The 24,413-nt window shown below is 37.7% G+C and overlaps 1 protein-coding gene across 2 annotated transcripts in view; it reads left to right on the forward strand.

The window, feature by feature from the left end:
- Positions 1–243: 243 nt before the first annotated feature.
- The window catches only part of Yipf7 (Yip1 domain family, member 7), a 28,028-nt gene continuing 3,858 nt past the window's right edge, over positions 244–24,413 (forward strand). The window contains exons 1-4 of one of the 2 annotated variants that reach the window (XM_006251037.4): positions 244–334; positions 1,746–1,862; positions 18,704–18,867; positions 23,384–23,529. In XM_006251037.4, coding sequence (XP_006251099.1) covers positions 1,747–1,862; positions 18,704–18,867; positions 23,384–23,529 — 426 coding nt within the window. In that variant the 5' untranslated portion in view covers positions 244–334; position 1,746. 2 annotated transcript variants of the gene reach the window in all.

Consider the following 24,413-nt stretch of genomic DNA (forward strand, 5'->3'; position numbering starts at 1 on the left):
CTAACCACAGTGTCCTTTGCCTAGGTTACTTCTAATAATCTCGTTCCACAGTTTAGTGGACATGCACTTAAGGTTACTGATGTATTTCCCCATATTATCACATTCACGTCTTCATGTTGCTTGTTGTGTTTGCAAACCATAAGAGGTGTTATAAAACACTGTGGTTGTTGGCAGCCTTGCTTGCTTGGCTGTGTCATCTGTCCACTGTGTCAGAGTACAAATTTAGAAATGTTTATATATAGCCAATGCGTCACCTTTTCACCCACTGATTAGTTTCAGGTTCCCAAGTACGACTACGTTTGTTGGAGGACCCTCCCTCATAGCATACAGAGAGGTAGGTACGTGTCTGGTCTAATTCTTCTAAAACACTTAGGATTTAAGTAAAATACGAAATGGGACTATGTAAGAAGCAAAATAACTGTTGCATAAAGCTTGGCGTGTTATCTAAAGTTAGTTTATTCTCAAGAGAAATCACTATGCTTCACAGTAACATTTCTGTAAGGGCTGCAAAGCTTATGGTATTAAATTTAAGTTCTCTACATTATAAATTGCTAAAAAGATTTATTACTAAGTCTTGATTTTAGTTTTCATAACTCATAGCTGCTTCATGCACATCACTAACAAAAAGTCCTTATTTATAAAATCAGTTGTACTAATTACTATATCCAACTTTAGCAAGGCTCTCTATTTTACTGAACTGAATAACTTTGATATGTTTAACAAGTGTGGATTGGATATTTCTGATTAATGGAGCTCTTAGAATTAAGGCTGCTTTTTAAATGTAGTTTGATTTAAAATTTATCATTGGCAGTAACCTACAGATGACTATAATTATATGGATTGCTCCCAGGGGTTTCTAAATTCACTGTTTTAAAATAAAAATGGCTGTCTAAAAACATAGGATGAAAAATTCAAAAATTGAAAAAAATTCAAAAGACTCTGTTCTCTTCTAAAATTTGCATCCAAATAGCCATCCTTGCCTTTTCAATACTTCATTCTGCCAGCGCTTTATCTCTTTTTGTCCTTTTGTCATCTGGTAGTCTTAGACTGTAGTCTAAGTAAAGGTCAGAATTAGCAGAAGTAACTATTAGCTAAGTAGTGATCATAGGTAAACTGACTCCAACTCTGTCCTCAGTCTAACAGTATGGAGTCTTTTCCCCTCTGACTCATTCAGAACCCATGGGTAGCATCCTGGGTAAAGAGAAGAAAATGTTCCAGATACTTAATAGGCATTCCCAAGTAGGACTAGGAATTATTTTACAGGAAATATTTATAAAATAAAAATATTATTATCAGTTGTTACTTTTTGCTTTCTTTATGGTGTGTGTGTGTGTGTGTGTGTGTGTGTGTGTGTGTGTCTTTTTAAAGTAAAGATTCGCATTGTTTAGGATAATCTTGTAGATACCTACCACAGCAAGCTTAAAATATTTCTCTAAACTGTTGAGAATGAGGTGTGTGGGGGAAGAACATTGGTGATTTCTTTTAGAAAAATTGAAGTCAACCTAGAGTCACAATAAGAAAGTGTGAAAACTTAATTAGTTGAAGATGGCAGATTTTAAATAAGTGACTTTCCAGCATGTGTTTTATTTTACACTAATAGTTAATTTATTCTTCCAAATAATCTCCTCTTTGATAAGGATATAGCTATAACCACACCATCAGTTAATCTTGGTATATATTTCAAGAATGTTTAATGGACTAATGAAATAAAAAACAAGCAAACAAACAAATTCTTAATTTTTCAGGATGTCGAACCCAGAACAGTATGACATGGACTTCTACCAATCAAATTATATCATTGATAATCAGGAGCAGAGTTATAATGATTCTAATGCTTACGGAAATTTCTATGGATCCAGACAGTAAGTATTGAATAAACATGTCCCCATTTTTAGAAGTGTCAATGTTCTGTCAGTTAGTTCCTGGTAGGTAGGTTTTCTTCAGGGAAGACAAAGTTGACTGAGCAGTTGTCAATGAAGTATTCCCCGCTAAATGACAAGAAAGGACACAGGAATCACCCCAGTTTCCTGTGAATAGTTTTTCACTTGGTGCTCATGACAGGTTAATGCTTCATTTATTATTTTAAGAATAATTCTTAAGCAAGAAGTCTTTACTCAATATTATTCCGGATGCTGAAAATAGATTTTACCTATTTAAAAGCATTTATTTTGTCTAATTTCTCTCAAAAAAATACACAAGGGAGATAAGGATGAAATTCAAGGTCTTTTAAAATGTCTAATTATTTCAAATGAGAATTCTCTACATGTGTACTATAGTCACATCTTTGCCAGCCCTCTTCTGTGTCCAAACTCATAACCTCTCAAAATCACAACTTCTTCATGAATAGTTAATACTACATACTACATATGTGTGTTCACGCATACTCATCCATGTGCAGGTCAATCTGCTGGTCCATTTAGTGTTGCTCTTTTATGTATTGTATTTAATGCTGACCACACGAGAGTAGATAATTTTCCAGTGGTCACCTCCCTGTAGAAAACCAGTTATCTCTCTCAACAGTCATTGGTTGCAAGTAGCTCTTTATCTAGGGACTGGACTTTCCTCTATTCATGATGGCATGCCAATTGACGTTGTCATTATGATTTTGTTTATAAACAATATTGCTCAAATTTTGTGGGTGCTCTATCTGTCATATATAGAAGACACTATCTTGCAGTAGTTGTCCTCTGGCTCTTAAGATCTTTCTGCCAACCTTTTCTGAAGTGTTCTTTTAGTATTAGGTGTTGGGGTTACATTGTTCATGTATCAGGTGGAGTTGGTCATTCCATACTCATATATATATATATATATATCATATGTATATATATACATATATATATATTTGATCAGGTATAGATTTTTATAAAGGTCTTGTATGCTACACAAAGAAGTATCATTTTAAAAATTTTAATCCTTTTTCTTTTCCTTTTCTTTTATTAAATATTTCGTTGTTTTACTTTATATCCCACTCACTGCACCCCTCCTAGTCACTCTCTCCCTCAAACCTTCCCCATCCTTCCTCCCCTTCTTCTCTGAGTGGGTGAGGGTATACTCCCACCCTGGCACATCAAGTCTCTGTGAGGCTAGGCACTTCCTCTTCCACTGAGGTTAGACAAGTCAGTCCAGCTAGAAAAACTTATCCTATGTATAGGGAACAGCCTTTGGACTAGCCCTTGCTCCAGTTGTTTAGAACGCACATGAAGAGCAGCCTGCTACACATGTGTGGGGAGGTCTAAGTGTAGCCTGTGTATGTTCTTTGGTAGTTGGTTCAGATTCTGAGAGCTCCAAGGGTCCAGATTAGTTGATTTTGTTGGTCTTCCCGTGGAGTTCTTATCCCCTTCAGGTTCACAATCCTTTGTCATAGGATTCCTTAACAGTACCTAAGCTCCACCCACTGTTTGGCTGTGGGTGTCCTATCTGTCTGAGTTAGCTGCTGGGTGGAGCCTCTCAGAGGACAGCCGTGCTAGGCTCCTGTCTGCAAGCATAGCAGAGTATCATTAATAGTGTCAGGGATTGGTGCTTGTTCATGTGAGATGAATCTCAAGTTGGCCACTCATTCATCGGCCATTCCCTCAGTCTCTGCTCCATCCCCTGTGTCTGCATTTCTTGTAGACAGGATAAATTTTGGGTTGAAAGTATAAATAAGTATCTTTAATGGGGGTGAGACCTATACTTATGTATGGTGTAAGGATAAGTTTTAAAAATTAGTAAATATTTTCCATTATAAGATTTTATTTGGAGGAGTTGTTTAATAAAATATAAAATTTTAATAAGTGTATGTGAGAGAAAGTGCTATGACAGTGTTGACATAAACATATTTTAAGATATATTATGTATTTGAGGTAAATTTAACTTGAGGTTCTGGGGAAATAGATCAGTTGGTAAAACGCTTTCCACAAAATCAAGAAGAGTTGACTTAAGATCTTCAGAGCCCATGTGGAAAAACTGGATGGCGTGATATTCAACTGCAATACAACAAGGAGGAGATGGTGACTGGAATTCTCTGAGGCTCAGTGGCTAGTCATTTTAGACAAATCAGTAAGCTTCAGGTCAGTGAAAGATTCTTCATTTTGAAAACACATGGCAGATCTATTGAGGAAGACACTCAACACATACCTCTGGCTTAATCATACACATGTTTACACGCATGTACCCCTACCCCTGGGTCCAATCCCCACAGACACATAAGAGAGAGAGAGGGAGGTTGTTAACTTAAACTTTAAAACAGAAACAATGCAGAATTTAGTATTTGCTTTTATTGGTGGCAAAAAGAAAAGAAAAGAAAAGACTCTACTATAGGAAGAAAATTTGTTCTGGTATTGATTATGTCATTGACATTGACAAGATTTAACTTAATTTTCCTTAGTTGCAGCCTAGTCACATGTACTTCGTGAAATTGTCATAAAGAACAATTGCTGATAGATAATGAAGTATCTAGTAGTGTAAGACAGTGCTGAAATGTTAGATTAAATATAACTTTCTAAAGCACTCTGCTACCATACTGGTTGTGGTTGCTCAACTGCTTTTTTTGCACGTTGTTTTGTGTGTCTAGGTTAGTGATCTAGAGTAAGGATCATGTCTCTCAACTGTCCTGATAGTTACCAGTTACCAAACCCTCTGTGTGTGATGAACTGCCTTGAGCTTTTTTTTTTCTTTTATTGGTTATTTTTTTATTTACATTTCAAATGTTATTCCCTTTCCCTGTTTCCCGGACAAAGCCCTCTATCCTATTCCCTTCCCCTTCTTCTATAAGGGTGTTCACCATCCCATCCACTTCCCCCTTACCCCCCGACGTTCCCCTACACTGGAGAGTCCAGCCTTGGCAGGACCAAGGGCTTCTTTTTTGATTGGTGCCCAACAAGGCATCCTCTGCTAAATATGCAGGTGGAGCCATGGGTCAGTCCATGCATAGTATTAGGGTAGTGGTTTAGTCCCTGGAAGCTCTGGTTGGTTGGCTTTGTTGTTCTTATGGGGTTGCAAGTCCCCATCAGCTCTTTCAATCCTTTCTCTGATTCCTCCAATGGGGATTCCGTTCTCAGTTCAATAGATTGCTGCTAGCATTCGCCTCAGTTTTTGACATGCTCTGGCTGTGCCTCTCAGGAGACAGCTATATCAGGTCCTGTCAGCAAGTACTTCTAAGCTTCATCAATCTTATATAGTTTTGGTATATATATATGCATATTGGCAGGCTCTGAATGGCCGTTCCTTTAGTCTCTTCTCCAAACTTTGCCTCGATATCCCCGCCTATGAATATTTTTGTTCCCCCTTTTAAGAAGGAGTGAAGTATTTGCACTTTAGTTGTCCTTCTTCTTGAGTTTAATGTGGTCTGTGGGTTATATTAGAGCTTATGGACTAATATCTACTTATCAGTGAGTGCATACCATGTGTGTCTTTCTGTGATTGGGTTACCTCATTCAGGATGATATTTTCTAGTTCAATCCATTTGCCTATGAATTTCATAAAATCTTTGTTTTTGATAGCTGAGTAATATTCCATTGTGTAGATGTACCACATTTCCTGTATCTATTCCTCTGTTGAAGGGCATCTGGGTTCTTTCCAGCTTCTGACTATTATAAATAAGGCTGCTATGAACATAGTGGAGCATATATCTTTGTTATATGTTGAAGCATCTTTTGGGTATATGCCTAGGAGAGGTATAGCTGGGTCCTCAGGCAGTGCAATGTTTAATTTTCTGAGGAACCTCCAGACTGATTTTCAGAATGGTTGTACCAGCCTGCCATTCCACCAACAATGGAGGAGTGTTCCTCTTTCTCCACATCCTCACCAGCATCTGCTGTCACCTGAGTTTTTGATCATACCCATTCTGACTGGCATGAAGTAGAATCTCAGGGTTCTTTTGATTTGCATTTCCCTGATGACTAATGATGTTTAGCATGTCTTTAGGTACTTCTCAACCATTCTATACTCAGCTGAGAATTCTTTGTTTAGCCTTGTACCCCATTTTTAATAGGGTTATTTTACTCTCTGGTGTCTAACTTCTTGAGTTCTTTGTATATTTTGGATATTAGCCCTCTATCAGTTTAGGATTGGTAAAGATCTTTTGCCAATCTATTGGTTGCCCTTTTGTCCTTATGACAGTGTCTTTTGTCTTACAGAAACTTTGCAGTTTTATGAGGTCTCATTTGTCGATCTTAGAGCATTTGATCTTAGAGTATAAGCCATTGGTGTTTTGTTCAGGAAATTTTCCCCACTGTCCATGTGATCACGACTCTTCACTACTTTTCCTTCTATTAGCGTGAGTGTAACTGATTTGATGTGGATGTCCTTGATCCACTTGGACTTAAGCTTTGTACAGGGTGATAAGAATGGGTTGATTTGACCTCCAGTTGAACCACCACCATTTGTTAAATATGCTATATTCTTTTCATTTGATGGTTTTAGTTTCTTTGTCAAAGATCTAATGACCACAGGTGTGTGGGTTCAGGTCTGGGTCTTTAATTCTATCCCACTGATCTTCCAGTCTGTCTCTGTACCAATACCATACAGTTTCTATCACCATTTCTCTGTAATACTGCTTGAGGTCAGGGATGGTGATTCCCCCAGAAGTTTTTTTTATTGGTGAGGATAGTTTTCACTATCCTGGGTTTTTTGTTATTCCAAATGAATTTGCAAATTGTTCTTTCTATCTGTATAAAGAATTGAGTTGAAATTTTGATGGGGATTGCATTGAATCTGTAGCAAAATGGCCATTTTTACTATATTAATCCTGCCAATCAATGAGCATGGGAGGCCTTTCTATCTTCTGAGATCTTTTTAAATTTCTTTCTTCAGAGACTCAAAGTTCTTGTCATAAGATCTTTCACTTGCTTAGTTAGAGTCACACCGAGTTATTTTGTATTATTTCAGACTATTGTGAAGGGTGTCATTTCCATAATTTCGTTCTCAGTCTGTTTATCTTTAGAGTAGAGGAAGGCTACCGATTTGTTTGAGTTAATTTTATACCCAGCCACTTTGCTGAAGTTGTTTATCAGGCTTAGTAGTTGTCTGGTGGAACTTATGTGGTTACTTAAGTATACTATCATATCATCTGCAAATAGTGATATTTTTACTTCCTCCTTTCCAATTTGTATCCTTTTGGCCTCCTTTCATTTTCTGATTGCTCTGGCTAGGACTTCGAGTACAATATAGTACAATATATTAAGTACAGAGAGAGTGGGCAACCTTGTCTAGTCCCTGATTTTAGCGGGATTGCTTCAAGTTTCTCTTCATTTAGTTCAATGTTGGCTACTGGTTTCCTGTATATTGCTTTTACTATGTTTAGGTATGGGCCTTGAATTCCTGATCTGTCCAGGACTTTTACCATGAAGGGGTGTTGAATTTTGTTACATGCCCTCTCAGCATCTAGTGAAATGATGGTGTAGTTTTTTTTTTCTTTCAGTTTGTTTTTTTTTTCTTTCTTTTTCTTTTTCTTAAATTTATTTAATACTTAATAGTAATTCTTTGGTTTCCGGGCAAACATCCCCTCCTCCCTCCCCTTCCTTATGGGTGTTCCCCTCCCAACCCTCCCCCCATTGCCGCCCTCCCCACAACAGTCTAGTTCACTGGGCGTTCAGTCTTAGCAGGACACAGGGCTTCCCCTTCCACTGGTGCTCTTACTAGGATATTCATTGCTACCTATGAGGTCAGAGTCCAGGGTCAGTCCATGTATAGTATTTAGGTAGTGGCTTAGTCCCTGGAAGCTCTGGTTGCTTGGCATTGTTGTACATATGGGGTCTCCAGCCCCTTCAAGCTCTTCCAGTTCTTTCTCTGATTCCTTCAACGGGGGTCCTATTCTCAGTTCAGTGGTTTGCTGCTGGCATTCGCCTCTGTATTTGCTGTATTCTGGCTGTGTCTCTCAGGAGCGATCTACATCCGGCTCCTGTCGGTCTGCACTTCTTTGCTTCATCCATCTTGTCTAATTGGGTGGCTGTAGATGTATGGGCCACATGTGGGGCAGGCTCTGAATGGGTGTCCCTTCAATCTCTGTTTTAATCTTTGCCTCTCTATTCCCTGCCAAGGGTATTCTTGTTCCCCTTTTAGAGAAGGAGTGAAGCATTCACATTTTGATCATCCGTCTTGAGTTTCATTTGTTCTAGGCATCTAGGGTAATTCAAGCATTTGGGCTAATAGCCACTTATCAGTGAGTGCATACCATGTATGTCTTTCTGTGATTGGGTGAGCTCACTCAGGATGATATTTTCCAGTTCCAACCATTTGCCTACGAATTTCATAAAGCCGTTGTTTTTGATAGCTGAGTAATATTCCATTGTGTAGATGTACCACATTTTCTGTATCCATTCCTCTGTTGAAGGGCATCTGGGTTCTTTCCAGCTTCTGGCTATTATAAATAAGGCTGCGATGAACATAGTGGAGCACGTGTCTTTTTTATATGTTGGGGCACCTTTTGGGTATATGCCCAAGAGAGGTATAGCTGGATCCTCAGGCAGTTCAATGTCCAATTTTCTGAGGAACCTCCAGACTGATTTCCAGAATGGTTGTACCAGTCTGCAATCCCACCAACAATGGAGGAGTGTTCCTCTTTCTCCACATCCTCGCCAGCATCTGCTGTCACCTGAGTTTTTGATCTTAGCCATTCTCACTGGTGTGAGGTGAAATCTCAGGGTTGTTTTGATTTGCATTTCCCTTATGACTAAAGATGTTGAACATTTCTTTAGGTGTTTCTCAGCCATTTGGCATTCCTCAGCTGTGAATTCTTTGTTTAGCTCTGAACCCCATTTTTAATAGGGTTATTTGTTTCCCTGCGGTCTAACTTCTTGAGTTCTTTGTATATTTTGGATATAAGGCCTCTATCTGTTGTAGGATTGGTAAAGATCTTTTCCCAATCTGTTGGTTGCAGATTTGTCCTAACCACAGTGTCCTTTGCCTTACAGAAGCTTTGCAGTTTTATGAGATCCCATTTGTCGATTCTTGATCTTAGAGCATAAGCCATTGGTGTTTTGTTCAGGAAATTTTTTCCAGTGCCCATGTGTTCCAGATGCTTCCCTAGTTTTTCTTCTATTAGTTTGAGTGTATCAGGTTTGATGTGGAGGTCCTTGATCCACTTGGACTTAAGCTTTGTACAGGGTGATAAGCATGGATCAATCTGCATTCTTCTACATGTTGACCTCCAGTTGAACCAGCACCATTTGCTGAATATGCTATCTTTTTTCCACTGGATGGTTTTGGCTCCTTTGTCAAAAATCAAGTGACCATAGGTGTGTGGGTTCATTTCTGGGTCTTCAATTCTATTCCATTGGTCTATCTGTCTGTCTCTGTACCAATACCATGCAGTTTTTATCACTATTGCTCTGTAATACTACTTGAGTTCAGGGATAGTGATTCCCCCTGAAGTCCTTTTATTGTTGAGGATAGTTTTAGCTATCCTGGGTTTTTTGTTATTCCAGATGAATTTGCAAATTGTTCTGTCTAACTCTTTGAAGAATTGGATTGGTATTTTGATGGGGATTGCATTGAATCTGTAGATTGCTTTTGGTAAAATGGCCATTTTTACTATATTAATCCTGCCAATCCATGAGCATGGGAGATCTTTCCATCTTCTGAGGTCTTCTTCAATTTCTTTCTTCAGTGTCTTGAAGTTCATATTGTACATGTCTTTTACTTGCTTGGCTAAAGTCACACCGAGGTACTTTATATTATTTGGGTCTAATATGAAGGGTGTCGTTTCCCTAATTTCTTTCTCGGCCTGTTTCTCTTTTGTGTAGAGGAAGGCTACTGATTTATTTGAATTAATTTTATACACAGCCACTTTGCTGAAGTTGTTTATCAGCTTTAGTAGTTCTCTGGTGGAACTTTTGGGATCACTTAAATATACTATCATATCATCTGCAAATACTGATATTTTGACTTCTTCTTTTCCGATCTGTATCCCCTTGACCTCCTTTTGTTGTCTGATTGCTCTGGCTAGAACTTCAAGAACTATATTGAACAAGTAGGGAGAGAGTGGGCAGCCTTGTCTAGTCCCTGATTTTAGTGGGATTGCTTCAAGTTTCTCTCCATTTAGTTTAATGTTAGCAACTGGTTTGCTGTATATGGCTTTTACTATGTTCAGGTATGGGCCTTGAATTCCTATTCTTTCCAGGACTTTTATCATGAAGGGGTGTTGAATTTTGTCAAATGCTTTCTCAGCATCTAATGAAATGATCATGTGGTTTTGTTCTTTCAGTTTGTTTATATAATGGATCACGTTGATGGTTTTCCATATATTAAACCATCCCTGCATGCCTGGGATGAAGCCTACTTGATCATGGTGGATGATTGTTTTGATATGCTCTTGGATTCGGTTTGCCAGAATTTTATTGAGTATTTTTGCGTCGATATTCATAAGGGAAATTGGTCTGAAGTTCTCTTTCTTTGTTGTGTCTTTGTGTGGTTTATGTATAAGAGTAATTGTGGCTTCATAGAAGGAATTCGGGAGTGATCCATCTGTTTCAATTTTGTGGAATAGTTTGGATAATAGTGGTATGAGGTCTTCTATGAAGGTTTGATAGAATTCTGCACTAAACCTGTCTGGACCTGGGCTCTTTTTGGTTGAGAGACCTTTAATGACTGCTTCTATTTCCTTAGGAGTTATGGGGTTGTTTAACTGGTTTATCTGTTCCTGATTTAACTTTGGTACCTGATATTTGTCTAGGAAATTGTTCATTTCCTGTAGATTTTCAAGTTTTGTTGAACATAGGCTTTTATAGTAAGAACAGATGATTTTTTGAATTTCCTCTGAATCTGTAGTTATGTTTCCCTTTTCATTTCTGATTTTGTTAATGTGGACACACTCTCTGGGTCCTCTCGTTAGTCTGGCTAAGGGTTTATCTATCTTGTTGATTTTCTCAAAGAACCAACTTTTGGTTCTGTTGTGTCTTTCTATGGTCCTTTTTGTTTCTACTTGGTTGATTTCAGCTCTGAGTTTGATTATTTCCTGCCTTCTACTCCTCCTGGGTGTATTTGCTTCTTTTTGCTCTAGAGCTTTTAGGTGTGCTGTCAAGCTGCTGACATATGCTCTTTCCTGTTTCTTTCTGCAGGCACACAGCGCTATGAGTTTTCCTCTTAGCACAGCTTTCATTGTGTCCCATAAGTTTGGGTATGTTGTACCTTCATTTTCATTAAATTCTAAAAAGTTTTTAATTTCTTTCTTTATTTCTTCCTTGACTAGGTTATCATTGAGTAGAGCATTGTTCAATTTCCACGTATATGTGGGCATTCTTCCCGTATTGTTATTGAAGACCAGTTTTAGGCCGTGGTGGTCTGATAGCACGCATGGGATTATTTCTATCTTTCTGTACCTGTTGAGGCCCGTTTTTTGACCAACTATATGGTCAATTTTGGAGAAAGTACCATGAGGAGCTGGGAAGAGGTATATCCTCCTGCTTTAGGATAGAATGTTCTATAAATATCTGTTAGGTCCATTTGGCTCATGACTTCTCTTAGTCTGTCTACGTCTCTGTTTAATTTCTGTTTCCATGATCTGTCCGTTGATGAGAGTGGGGTGTTAAAATCTCCCACTATTATTGTGTGAGGTGCAATGTGTGTTTTGAGCTTTAGTAAGGTTTCTTTTACGTATTTAGGTGCCCTTGTATTTGGGGCATAGATATTTAGGATTGAGAGTTCATCTTGGTGGATTTTTCCTTTGATGAATATGAAGTATCCTTCCTTATCTTTTTTGATGACTTTTAATTGAAAATTGATTTTATTTGATATTAGAATGGCTACTCCAGCTTGCTTCTTATGACCATTTGCTTGGAAAGTTGTTTTCCAGCCTTTCACTCTGAGGTAGTGTCTGTCTTTGTCTCTGAGGTGTGTTTCCTGTAGGCAGCAGAATGCAGGTCCTCGTTGCGTATCCAGTTTGTTAATCTATGTCTCTTTATTGGGGAGTTGAGGCCATTGATGTTGAGAGATATTAAGGAATAGTGATTATTGCTTCCTGTTATATTCATATTTGGATGTGAGGTTATGTTTGTGTGCTTTTCTTCTCTTTGTTTTGTTGCCAAGACGATTAGTTTCTTGCTTCTTCTAGGGTATAGCTTGCCTCCTTATGTTGGGCTTTACCATTTATTATCCTTTGTAGTGCTGGATTTGTAGAAAGATATTGTGTAAATTTGGTTTTGTCATGGAATATCTTGGTTTCTCCATCTATGTTAATTGAGAGTTTTGCAGGATACAGTAACCTGGGCTGGCATGTGTGTTCTCTTAGGGTCTGTATGACATCTGTCCAGGATCTTCTGGACTTCATAGTTTCTGGGGAGAAGTCTGGTGTGATTCTGATAGGTCTGCCTTCATATGTTACTTGACCTTTTTCCCTTACTGCTTTTAATATTCTTTCTTTATTTTGTGCGTTTGGTGTTTTGACTATTATGTGACAGGAGGTGTTTCTTTTCTGGTCCAATCTATTTGGAGTTCTGTAGGCTTCTGGTATGCCTATGGGTATCTCTTTTTTTAGGTTAGGGAAGTTTTCTTCTATGATTTTGTTGAAGATATTTACTGGTCCTTTGAGCTGGGAGTCTTCACTCTCTTCTATACCTATTATCCTTAGGTTTGATCTTCTCATTGAGTCCTGGATTTCCTGTATGTTTTGGACCAGTAGCTTTTTCTGCTTTACATTATCTTTGACAGTTGAGTCAATGATTTCTATGGAATCTTCTGCTCCTGAGATTCTCTCTTCCATCTCTTGTATTCTGTTGGTGAAGCTTGTATCTACAGCTCCTTGTCTCTTCTTTTGATTTTCTATATCCAGTGTTGTTTCCATGTGTTCTTTCTTGATTGCTTCTATTTCCATTTTTAATTCCTTCAACTGTTTGATTGTGTTTTCCTGGAATTCTTTCAGGAATTTTTGTGTCTCCTCTCTATGGGTTTCTACTTGTTTATTTATGTTTTCCTGGAATTCTTTCAGGCATTTTTGTGATTCCTCTCTGTAGGCTTCTACTTGTTCTCTAAGGGAGTTCTTCACGTCTTTCTTGAAGTCCTCCAGCATCATGATCCAATATGATTTTGAAGCTAGATCTTGCTTTTCTGGTGTGTTTGGATATTCCATGTTTATTTTGGTGGGAGAATTGGGCTCCGATGATGCCATGTAGTCTTGGTTTCTGTTGCTTGGGTTCCTGCGCTTGCCTCTCGCCATCAGATTATCTCTAGTGTTACTTTGTTCTGCTATTTCTGACAGAGGCTAGACTGTCCTATAAGCCTGTGTGTCAGGAGTGCTGTAGACCTGTTTTCCTGTTTTCTTTCAGCCAGTTATGAGGACAGAGTGTTCTGCTTTCGGGCGTGTAGCTTTTCCTCTCTACAGGTCTTCAGCTGTTCCTGTGGGCCTGTGTCTTGAGTTCACCAGGCAGGTCACTTGCGGCAGAAAAGTTTGTCTTACCTGTGGTCCTGAAGCTCAAGTTTGCTCACGGGGTGCTGCCCATGAGCTCTCTGCGGCGGCAGCAACCAGGAAGATCTGTGCCGCCCTTTCCGGGAGCTTCTGTGCACTAGGGTTCCAGATGGCGTTTGGTGTTTTCCTCTGGCGTCCGAGATGTGTGTGCAGAGTGCAGTCTCTTCTGGTTTCCCAGGCGTGTCTGTCTCTCTGAAGGTTTAGCTCTCCCTCCCACGGGATTTGGGTGCAGAGAACTGTTTATCTGGTCTGTTTCCTTTAAGTTCCGGCGGTGTCTCAGGTGCAGGGGTCCTGCCACTCCTGGGCCCTCCCCTACGGGAACCCAGAGGCCTTATACAGTTTCCTCTTGGGCCAGGGATGTGGGCAGGGGTGGGCAGTGTTGGTGGTCTCCTCTGCTCTGCAGCCTCAGGAGTGCCCACCTGACCAGACGGTGAGGTCTCTCTCCCACGGTGTTTGGGAGCAGAGAGCTGCTGCGGGCCGGGATCCGCGGGTACGGGACTTCCGGTAAACACAGGAAGTGCCCCGTCCTAGAGGAATTTTGCCTCTGTGTGTCCTGAGTTCACCAGGAAGGTTTCTTGCAGGGGAAAAGTTGGTCCTACCTGAGGTTCCGAGGCTCAAGTGTGCTCGTGGGGTACTGCCTAAGTCCTCTCCGTGGAGGCAGCAACCGAGAAGATCTGCACCGCTCTTTCTGGGAGCCTCCGTGCACCAGGGTTCCAGATGGCATTTGGTGTTTTCCTCTGGCGTCTGGATGTGCGCAGAGTGCAGTCTCTTCTGGTTTCCCAGGCGTGTCTGCCTCTCTGAAGGTTTAGCTCTCCCTCCCACGGGATTTGGGTGCAGAGCTGAGTTTGTTTATATAGCGGATTATATTGATGGATTTCCATACATTAAACCATCCATCCCTGTATCTTTGGGATAACGCCTACTTAATCATGATGGATGATGTTTTGGATGTGTTCTTGGATTCAGTTTGCAAAAAATTTATTGAGTATTTTTCAGTAGATATTCGTAAGAGAAATTGGTCTGAAGTTCTCTTTCTTTCTTGAGTCTTCATGTGATTTAGGTATAAGAGTGATTGTGGCTTCATAGAAGGAATTCGGTAGGGCTCTGTTTCTATTTTGTGGAATAGTTTGGATAGTATTGGTATGAGGTCTTCTATGAAGGTCTGATAGAATTCTGCACTAAACCCATCTGGTCCTGGGCTCTTTTTGGTTGGGAGACTTTTAATAACTGCTTCTATTTCTTTAGGAGTTATGGGTTTGTTTAGATGGTTTATCTGTTCCTGATTTAACTTCGGTACCTAGTATTTCTTTGTAAATTGTCCATTTCCTCCAGATTTTCCAGTTTTGTGGAATATAGGCTTTTGTAGTAGGATATGGTGATTTTTTGAATTTCCTCTGATTCTGTTGTTATGTCTCTCTTTTCATTTCTGATTTTGTTAATTTGAACACACTCTCTGTGCTCTCTGGTTAGTCTGGCTACCGTTTATCTATCTTGTTGATTTTCTTAAAAAACTAGTCCTGGTTTTGTTGATTCTTTGTATAGTCCTTTTTGTTTCTACTTGGTTGATTTCAGCCCTGAGTTTGATTATTTCCTGCCTTCTACACCTCTTGGGTATATTTGCTTCTTTTTGTTCTTGAGCTTTTAGGTGTGCTGTTACACTGCTAATGTATGCTCTCTCCTGTTTCTTTTTGGAGGCACTCAGAGCTATGAGTTTTCCTCTTAGCACTGTTTTCATTGTGTGCCATTACTTTGGGTGCGTTGTGCCTTCATTTTCATCAAATTCTAAAAAGTCTTTTAACAGGAACTTTTATTTGCTGGATATAATAGAAATAATTATCATCTTGGAGGTCTATTTCTGAATAAGCCTACCCTTTCTAGTTCTTTCTGAACTCTGCCTGGATGGTTTAACTCAGCTCTTTTGTCTCAATGCCTCTCCAAGCTGACTAATTTAAACCGGCTTCTTTCAGCTGGTAACTGAATTGCTTTGCCTGGTCTCATACTAACTTTGCCAATATTTTCTAATCCTCTGTCCCCTTCTCATTCTCTGGCTCATTCTATCTTCACCGGTTTTTAGCTTGTTCTCTCCACAACCTTTCTCTGCAAAACTGTTCCTTTAAAACTGCTGTACACACACATCACACACTACCTCACCATCACCCATCCCCTTTCCTCCTGTGCTGCTGTTAACTAACCTCTCTTTCCTGTTCTGTTTTCATGAGAATTGAGCATTTTCTACCTCTAACTCATTCTATTAAATATTTCTCTTGTCACTTTGTCTGCCTCTCAATGAGACTTCACATTCAAACATGTTTGCTTCCTTCTACAAACCCACCTTATCTTCATTGTTAGGAATTAAAAGTATATGCTAAGGGCATGTCTCACCCAAGGAATTAAAGGTATGATATTCCAGTCAAATCACAATGTCCTTGAAGGTGTTTGGATGTCATCCCTTGCTAGAGCAGTCATATTGCTGGGTTTAAATTTTTGTACATTTACTAAGTATGTCACTGGAACCCTGAGCAAACCTATGAGTTAGCTACATTCTTGAGAAAACAGCCATGGAAATAAATAAACATTTTTTCAAATTTTCTAATCAGGTTTTTTTCTTGTTGCTGTGATAAATATCAAAAGAGCAAGTCAGGAAAGATTTGTTTAGCTTTATTTTATTTTGACTCATAGTTTGAGGTTACAGTCTATCATTGAGGGTAATGTCAAGTCTTAGAGGCAGTGTTTTGAGATTGCTGGACATATTATGCCCACAGTCAGAAAATAAAAGGAGAGAAATGAATGCTGGATCCTTTTGTTCTGATTAGCGTAAGCCAGCTCACAGAAAGCTGTGGTGCTAAGTGTATGGGTATATATTTCTACCTCAATCAATCCAATCTATGAACACCACTCCCCAAACATATGCCCAGATTGTTGTCTCTTAGTTGATTCTAAATCCAATCAAACTGACAAAATATTTTAACCATTACAGTGAGTTAGTAAGAAACAAGCTCAAGGTTTTAGGTCAAAGGTTGTTTAATTGGTTTTATATGAGGGTGAACATATGGTTTATTATAAAACAAAGAGCATAAAATGGATTCTTTTAATAGTAATGTTTGAATAACTGTGAACTGGATCATCTTAGCCACACTAAGTAACATATTGAATGTATCATCCCAAAAGATCTAGGCCAAATAACCTCATAACAAAATTCTTCAGATATATTCATTATTGAAAGCTTGCTTAAAATGTAGACAGATTCCCTTAATAGACACAGAAAAGAAGAGGAAACAAAGAATAAATATAACAGAAATATAACCAGAAATCAGGATACAAAGTGATAGACATTAACTCTAAATGAGGAAACCTCATGATTATACTCCATCAGAGCAGCTGAACTAGGACCAAATGTAAGCCCTGGTTCCAGCCCACCCGGACTGGGTAGCTGTAATAACAGATCATCCTATACACATAAGTAGAAAGTGCCACATTCCTTACTGAGTGAGATTCTAAATGAAAAGGAGAGCTACTGTTGTGTAATGTTTCTACAACTTCAAATGGTGAGAATGTGAAAACTTATTCAATTGTGCCATTTATGATTTATTCTTTGAGAGATAATCAAACAGAAAGAGTGCTTGAGGATGAACAAGGACGTTGAGGATTAGGCATTTTCAGATTGGTCAGTGTAATGATCCAAAAGAGAAACTTCGATGGGCTTTCCATGTCAGGTGACCTTGTTTTATAGAAAGAAGAACATTGCCTTTAAAGTCCTACTCCTTTTATCCACCCTCTTTTTCAAACAGCATTTCTACTTGAGTACTACCTATAGTTTTGACTGAAATAAAGTCCAGTCAGAAGAATCTAAAGCTGCATTGTTAAGCCAGAACTTAGGGATCAATCACAGCCTTCTCTCCTATTCTGACCAAACTTTCTTTTCCTACTGTATTCATTCCAACGCTTACCAGAAATCAGGATACAAAGTGATAGACATTAACTCTAAATGAGGAAACCTCATGATTATACTCCATCAGAGCAGCTGAACTAGGACCAAATGTAAGCCCTGGTTCCAGCCCACCCGGACTGGGTAGCTGTAATAATCAGTATGTGTGGGGTGGGGATTCAGAGTTTTTAAACCGCACCCCTCCCCTTAATGAGACATCACTGGTTAAATGAACGATGAGTTGACTTAGTCTTCTCTCTATCTCTATAGCTGTATTTGCCAAGGTAGGTAATTCTGTTGTTAAAGGTTAAGTTCATAAAAAGACAATTGGATATGATTTTGTTGGAATTTGTGTCAAGATTAATCATAAAAGAAAATCAACAAAAGTAATTGTGCAAAATATTCTAGTGTAAAGAAGTCTCAGGATATACAAGCTCAGAACCTTGAACTCTATATTCATCTTAGGCCGTTGGACTTTAGTTAAAACAAAGACAAAGAAAAGATGAAAACAACCTTCAATATATGATTTTTCTTTATTGAAAAGTAAAAAATATATACAAGAAATAAATTACTTTAATAGACCGTCTTCTTTTTCTCTTTTATCCTCCAGCACCACTATGAGTTATTTTAAAAGGTCAAGTATTTTCAATTTTTCATGCATATGATAAAACAAAATACACATTCATGGATATATATATAAAACCATCATGCTTTGGCAGAAGCAAATTGATACTGTAAAAAAAAGAATATCGGAAGACAGCTACTCACATACTGTTCACGGTGATCTAGGTATTCATGGATAATCTGATCAACAGTATTTTCTGGGAATAGTGAGTAGTGGAGAATACATTTCTCTATGAACAAAACTGGGTTTACAGATTTTTGTTTCATTTGGGGAGATCATGTTTCTAAGTTTTAATTTTATTAGCCTCTCTGCAAGTTTATTAAGAAACTTCTGTATAGTTATATCCTTGTGAAGAACAGTGAGGAAGCTTGTTCTATGTAGGAGTCAGAGTACCACTCGTACAACTTCAATCTAGAAATCCAAGTAGGACGCTGTGCGGACCATTTACTTCCTAAACTCTATTTATTTGTCTGTAAAAATATTATTAAAAATACAGTTTTGACCATACAGAGTTTTAAGTGAGAAGAGGGGACAGTGTTCAGTACATTGAAAATGCTCGACTAAAACAGTTACTGTAGATCATTATTATAGAAGCTTTTTCATAACCGCTTCAAATTTTTGAGTTAAAATTAATTTTTAAGTAGTTTCATCGTTGCTTCGGTAAGTATCCCTTAAAGTTAAGTGAATTGATTTGGAGGAAATTGTACTTTCATTTGTTAATTTCAAAGGATATTCCTTTCTTTTTGTGAAAATGCAGACATTTTTATTTTTCTAGACCACAAGCCCGTGAGCAGTGTCAACCTTCCTCTCCAGTTCCACCAGAGATGTTCTTGTCATCAGATTATGGGGGACAGCTTTTTCAGCCAGCGTCCAACTTGCATTACTATTCACAGTCTTCCTCAGTTGACAGTTTTGATGAAGAGCCTCCTTTGCTAGAGGGTAAGTGAAGGAAACCTTGTTCTTAATGTGTGTACATCTTAGAGAACCACAGCAACAATCAGTATTTAACCTGTTCTGCCACAGTGCTGCACAGTGGGCTTTATGTGTAATTAATGCATGGTTAACAAGAGTCAGGCAAGCCAATACACATAAACCTAAACAAGCATGCTTGTTCTGTTGCCGTGAAACTGTTGCAATATTCAAGGCTTCTCCACTATTACTTAGATTTGGACTCTGGGGTGCATAAACAGGAAAGGAAATTTAAGAAAAGTGGTTTATATCAGACTAACAAACAATACTTCTCAACCACCTAATGGTGCCCTTCATAACAGCAGTATGTTTTCTTTGCTATTTGCCTGTGAGCGAAGGAAATAGTTTCTCAAATTAATATTTCTTTGTGGTTAAATGGAGGCAACCCAAATTCTTTCTCTTTTCTGGCTCTCCTGAGCTCTCTGTCTGTCTGTCAGTCTGTCTCTTGGCAAGACTATATTCAGAATACAGTTCCAGTACATAACAATAGCAATGTTCTTAGGAAGGAAATGCAAGACTTTTGGAGATGAAGGTCTAGATAGATTTCAGAACATTTCCTTATTATTTTTATTCATATGCAGATACATTATGTCTGCATTAAGAATTTTTTGATGGCAGTAGCAACTCTAGGAACTTGAAATTGTTCTTTTAGAGAGCTAAACAAAAATGTTTAGTGATAAACTCTCCCAAGTCTTACATGGACTCTAAGTGGAGTCAAGTGAAAAAGATTATAATTACCACTATTTTTCATAAAAAGTATTGCTTACCTCATTTGAACTCAACAACAACCTGGAGTTAATGCAGCCTTCTTTCTTTGCCTAAAATAATGGGGGGGGAGAGAGAGAGAGAGAGAGAGAGAGAGAGAGAGAGAGAGAGAGAGAGAGAGAGAGAGATTGAGAGATTTAATACTGAATAGCACAGATAATTATGTCATAGATCTTAGTACCTTAGATGCTATCGAACATTTGTGATCTGTTATGTTTAAGCAGCCCAGTCTGCTTCTCCTCTGCAATCACTGGACAACTGACTCTTATGAACCATTTTCACCGAGCCTTTTGACTTCACCAAAATCTTTACCTTCGATGACCCATACATTGCCTGAGTGCATTCAGTAATATAAATTAAAAGTATAGGAACATATGAATTAATATACAAAACAGTTAAAATCTTGTCCCTAAGGATTAACCACTATGTGCTGGTTTTTGGGGTCGAAGCTGAGAAAACTCACTTCAGATAGGAAAGCTTAAAAATGAAAGTTTATTTTTCGAGCACTTAGGAAGGCAGCCAGTTTGGGACCTGAACCACGTCCCTGAAGGGAGATTGTACAATGTTCTTGAAGGGTGAGAACACAAAGGTGAGAACACCTGGGAGGGGCTATGGTGTTAACCAATTGTGTTTTGACATTGGGAGTTAAACAAGGGAGTGCCCATTGGAGAATTTGCCATATACAGGGCCCTGGCTTCAAGGTCCTTCGTTCATTCTCCGAGACTTTAGGTCCGAAGGTCATAGTGATGATGGGGCAAAGGAACAGCATGCAGTTAATTAGGACCTAGCAGGCAATTGGTTATATATTTTTACAATTTATTCACCTTAATTTAGATAAAACCAATTTCTATAGTCTTTACTAGTTCCTTCCTAGTCCTGGGAACATGGACTTGTTTGACCCTGACAGCAAGATGGAGAGGTTGTCCTCGAGGTGGCTTGATTCAGACAGCTGACTCCTTACAAGTTGTTCCTGAGATGTCTGAACTCACACGATCATTTACAACAGAAGCTGTTCAGCTGTAGAGAAATCCCAAACTCCCTTAGGGTCTGGGACCTTTAATTTAGGTTTTCCCCGTGATTAAATGGTAGTGCTTAAAATAAATTTCTTTTGCTCATTCCCAAAATTTCCTAGGAACAATGAAACATTTGAATGGTTTTCCCAGATACTATGCTAGTTTCATATTTATATGAATATTGCATATGTACATACAGAGTTAGTTCGAAAGGAAATATTATTCTTTATTGAAAGTATTTGTTTTGAGAATTTCAAATAAAGTCAACATAAAGTTGAATCATGTTATCTTATAAGGTCTTCTTTTCAGTATCATATCATAATTATTTCTATCCATGAGTACTTGAAAGTCATTAGGTGTAAGAAGACATGATTTAAAATGACCGTATGAATCATATGCCACCATCTAAATGTACCTTAGAGGTTGTAGTCTTCCACAACCAATATTTTGATGAACATCATAGTCAAAATCTATTGTCCTATGCAGTCTTTGAGATGTGTCTGGAACAGTGGGAAAATGTGGCCAAAGGTACTCAGAACATTGCCAGCTCTCCTTGAAAATGAATTTTCTACTGAACTTTATAGCATAATATGAAATGACTATAGCAATTCCATAGTAAGAAAGGAAAGATGAATACTTTATATTTTATACTACTAGAACTCAGAAAGCTAGCCATGTATATTGATTCTTTTTACATCACCTGATTTTTGTGCTTTTTTGCTGAATTAGTATTAAATTAGTTTTCCTTTCCTTATTTTAAGATATATTTAGATAAAAATATGTCAATAAGTTAATAACTTTCTAGAAGATGCAATTGCAATTGACAAAAGTAGTCTTTTTTTCTTATTTCCAATATAATTCTCTCACAGGTATTTAGGAACCCATGGAAATCTTAGCATTTATATTTTAAAAATAAGATTTCTTGGAGACTTTTCTACAATTTGAGTTTTGTTTAGAAACAGTTTCTCTAGGTCAACATTGCATTTATATCAAATTCTTCAAGGATGCTCTGATTTTAACTTAATATTTTTGTTTATATTTATTGTATTTTGTTTATATTTATTGTAAAATATTTCAAATTTTCATGTTATACATACAATATACAATAAATAATAAAACTTCACCCTAGCATAATGGTTAACCTTAGCCTGTCAAATTAGAAAAGTTAGTGGTATTTTTTGTTTTCTACTTGTACCACAGGGTGATACTTACATCGGAAAGGTGATGATTTATGTAAAAATAAAGATTTTAATTCAGTTTTATACTTTATATCATACACTTTGCTACCACTAGATGACAGCAAAACAATAAATTTTACGTTCAAGTTTTATAGAGGTTACAGCTTGTGTTTTACACAATAAGGTGTTATGTTGAGACCCCTGCAATGAATACTTTGTAATAAACTTGGAAACAAAATATTATAGACATTAATTTTCAGTTGAAAACATAAAATGTTTTTCTCATGAAAATGTCTAGTACATCCTATATCCATTCGGAGTTTTGTGACTTGGTATTGAAATGTGTGCAGGCCTTAACTATGCCATCAAATAAATGCTTGAAATCAGTATTGATATTGCATAAAGCATTTTTCCTTGATTTTTCAGAAATAACTACATCTTTTTAAGGAAAAAATATATTTTCTAACAAAAGCACTTAATTGTGATTGAAAACTAAAAATGAAATTAATTTAAACTGTGATGTTTCTTAAGTTTATGGTCTTATGTTATTTAAAATATTACATTAAAATCTTGACCCTTTTTAAACTTGTTGAACCACTCACCTCCAGTGTGCATGGACATAAGATACAACCATTATTTCTGATCTTCTTTAACCCCACCTTCACATTTTTAGGTTTTATTAAATGTCTATTTACTTAATAAATACCATATGATAGCGATAAAGAAAGTTACTTCACCTTTCAAAATCCCTCCCAGCTGATCCATGAAGTAGGAACGAATCCACACTATGCTTATCCCATGTGTGGGAGAGCAGTATTTGTGGATCTTGAGAGGCCAGTAAACCCTGAGCAATCAAGCAGAGCTTGCTTTAGTGAAATGATCTTATTCTAATACTTTCCCTTACAAAAGGAAAAGATGAACTTGTCCTTTGCATTTAATCTTTGAGTATATTGATTCAATCTCCCAGCACATTGATTTATAAACATCCGCATGTACATCGTGGTTACTGCTCTCTGCAGGAAGTCCTCCTCTTTCTTCCTCGTGGAGGTTTTATCAGTTGAGAACAAGGTTATTGTTCTTAATAGGAAAGATGAAGGAAAAGTCTAGGGCTAAACTGAACTGAACGTCACTGCATAATTATGCCGTGAGTGATAGGACATGGTTACAGAAATGCTTGCAGTTGAAAATGTGAGCAGAGAAAATATCTGAAGGGACGATTGAGACGCTTTTAGTCTGTTAGCTACAATGATAGGCTTTACTGAATGTCAATTCCCGTGTTTTTCTAACTAGAATTAAAATTTCACTACATGAGCCGATGAAAATTTTCTTAACAGTTTTGTTTTCCCCCTCTGAAGTGTTCCTTTGAGCGTGTTATTGTTTACTCATTATATATTACCTCATACTTCAGATTCTGAAAACAACTACATAAATTCTCTTAGGATACCATGCAAAAATAGATATACTATCCTTGAAGGAATATAACTCTTTGTTTCCTACTTGTACCTTAGACTATTTATTTTCTTTTCACAGAACTTGGAATTAATTTTGATCACATATGGCAGAAAACCTTGACGGTGCTAAACCCAATGAAACCAGCAGATGGCAGCATCATGAATGAAACAGATCTTACAGGACCCATCCTTTTCTGTGTGGCTCTGGGAGCCACGTTGCTTATGGTATTTTCCGACAGCTAAACTGACATTTCTTGGCTTGTCTTTATGAGTGCTACATTCTTCTCATCCTATGTAACAGCATAGCGATAGCAAGATCCTGCCTTGTAACACATATGAAACTCCAATGCCGTCTGACTCAAACACTGTCAGAGTTCCCACTCAGGGTTCCCTTCTCTTTTTAACAGTACTGTCTTAGTCTTGATTAAGCTGCTATGTAAGGCCATGGCAATACATCAAATAGTCAGAAGCAATCGATTTAATTTATTAACCCATTTTTCCCCTCTCAAGTCATTTGCAATGTAACAACTGCTTATTTTCTGTGGAATATGCTACGGTTACTATCTCTTAAAGGACGGTGTTAGTAGATCATCATCAAGATCGCTCTTGGATACATACATAAGGCTAGTATGTGTTTTAAATCCAAAACATTATCAATGAAGAAATTTTAACTGGAAATGATAAAAATCAATTTCACCTCTAACTCCCAAATACCTATGATCTTAAAATGTCGTTTGTACATGTTCTTCATTTCTTCACTATGAGACTAAAAGGGTTTGCCTTTTTAACATGTTTTACAAAGATCTGTGGAATATGCTATGATTGCTATCTCTTAAAGGATGGTGTTAGTTTCAATACAAGTTTCTCATACTTCTAAAATTATATAGAATATATGATAATATGTCACGAATTATGTCATAGAAATATTTTTTTAAATTTTACCATTAGAGGTAGTAACTTCAGGATTAATGTTAACAGATACAGATCAGCAATGACACTCCAAAAACTCCAGTGGGATGTTAACTGAAATCAGATTTTGGCCTGAATCTATTAACTCCTAACAGTCAACTCTGATGTACTTTGCCTCTTTAAGCAAAAGTTCACTTCAT

Source organism: Rattus norvegicus, chromosome 14, assembly GCF_036323735.1.
Source record: "Rattus norvegicus strain BN/NHsdMcwi chromosome 14, GRCr8, whole genome shotgun sequence".
Taxonomy (NCBI): domain Eukaryota; kingdom Metazoa; phylum Chordata; class Mammalia; order Rodentia; family Muridae; genus Rattus; species Rattus norvegicus.